This window comes from Daktulosphaira vitifoliae, unplaced genomic scaffold (assembly GCF_025091365.1).
Source record: "Daktulosphaira vitifoliae isolate Bord-2020 unplaced genomic scaffold, ASM2509136v1 Scaffold_1606, whole genome shotgun sequence".
In the NCBI taxonomy this organism is placed as follows: Eukaryota; Metazoa; Arthropoda; class Insecta; order Hemiptera; family Phylloxeridae; genus Daktulosphaira; species Daktulosphaira vitifoliae.
The window spans coordinates 1-1869 of NW_026101166.1; the positions used below are offsets into that span (position 1 = coordinate 1).

A 1869-nucleotide genomic window follows, 5' to 3' on the forward strand; every position below is an offset into this window, starting at 1 on the left:
GTGTTATTTTGTTGGAAAAGGGAGATAAAATTAAGTATTGTAATTATGGATAAACGCAAAATATAAACATATTACTTTTATTGCTTTGATGATACATATTTTTAAAATAATTATTAAAATTATTGTTCTATTTGAAAATTTAATCAAATAATTTTTATAAATTTCAGAGTTAACAAAAAAAAAATAAAGTATTTTCCTAAAAATTATATACTTCTAATGAAATCAAAGCAAAGTGCTTGCAAACTGTTTTATGTCAAGAAAAATACAAATTTTCTTTTTGTTTGTGTCTATGCTTTTTATGTCATTGAAATGAAAGCGTGAAGTACAGTAATCGGACATCTCCATTTAAAATTCAATTTAAAAATAATTTTTTCGACAGTTTTGTATTATTGCTGAGTTTATCTGACCATTTAAAAAAATGATATCGTATAAATAGATATGCGTTATATACCGAATTAGTAATAAAATATTTATGTTTATTATATCCTCTGAATATTAAAAAAAAATTAAGATAACCGGCTATTGCATTAGGCTTTATTTGTCGTGGTCACACTTCTAATTGTCTAACTAGACTTCAATGCGGAAGTAAACAAATAAAATTATATGCATAGGTGGTATAAGTTCGCAGAAGGTTCTAATAAGAAACAGGCGGTGACTTTAAATGATAGAATTAAGCAGGTTTCTGGAACATTGATAATACGAGAAGCTAAAGTTGAAGATTCTGGAAAATATTTATGTGTTGTCAATAATTCTGTTGGTGGTGAAAGCGTTGAAACCGTATTAACTGTAACAGGTGAACTAATCATAATTTAAAATTTGTGTCTATGTACTTATATATCGTTGTTTTTAGCTCCATTAAATGCTATCATCGAGCCTACGATTCAAACTGTGGATTTTGGGAGACCCGCAACATTAACATGTAATTACGAAGGGAATCCGGTAAAAACAATATCTTGGTTAAAAGATGGTAAAAAATTGAATTCTCATGATGGAAGAGTGTTACGTATAGACTCAGTTCGTAAAGAAGATAAAGGAATGTATCAATGTTTTGTGAGAAACGAACAAGAAAGTGCTCAAGGAAGTGCTGAACTTAAATTAGGAGGACGATGTAAGTAAAACGAATTAATTTAAATTAAATATTTTATGAGTATTACGACTTTTTTAGTTGAACCACCTCATATCAAAGAATACTTTAGTGATAATACAATGCAACCGGGAGTATCCTTACACTTAAAGTGTATTGCATCTGGTAACCCAACACCTGAAATAAATTGGGAACTTGACTCAAAGCGACTGAGTAGTACAGAAAGGTAGTTTGATAATAAGTATGAATGTACTTAATTTAATTTTTTCTATTTTTTAAGACTTCGTATCGGACAACATATTACTTTGACTGGTGAAGTCGTTTCCTATTTAAATATTTCTTCTGTACACACAAATGATGGAGGACATTATAAATGCGTAGCAGTTTCTAAAGTAGGTACTGCTGAACATACTGCCCATTTAAATGTTTATGGATTACCTTTCATAAGACCTATGGAAAAAAAGAATATTGTATCGGGAGAAAATCTTTTTGTGACGTGTCCTGTTGCTGGTTACCCATTAGAATCGATTACATGGGAGAGAGGTTAGTTTTTCAAATAATTTTATNAAGAGGTTAGTTTTTCAAATAATTTTATTAAACAGATCAAGGTTAATTTGATATACAAAACGAAGTTGATCTTTTTCTCTGCATGTGCCATATAAATTTGTATTATTATATTTTTATTTATAGCGGGAAATATTGTACCTTGGATATCACTGTACTGTAGTCTTATTTAAATACTCCTAAATTATGTAAAAAAAAAATATCAAAATTAAAATTGTATA

At 28.5% G+C, this 1869-nt stretch overlaps 1 protein-coding gene across 1 annotated transcript; it reads left to right on the top strand.

The window, feature by feature from the left end:
- Positions 1-498: 498 nt before the first annotated feature.
- On the top strand, positions 499-1627 carry LOC126909850 (cell adhesion molecule Dscam2-like; the record flags this gene model as incomplete). The annotated part of the gene is made up of 4 exons (XM_050692269.1): positions 499-793; positions 851-1108; positions 1166-1310; positions 1365-1627. Coding segments are annotated over exons 1-4 (856 nt in total), but the record flags the coding sequence as incomplete, so codon positions are not given.
- Between the last annotated feature and the right edge of the window lie 242 nt (positions 1628-1869).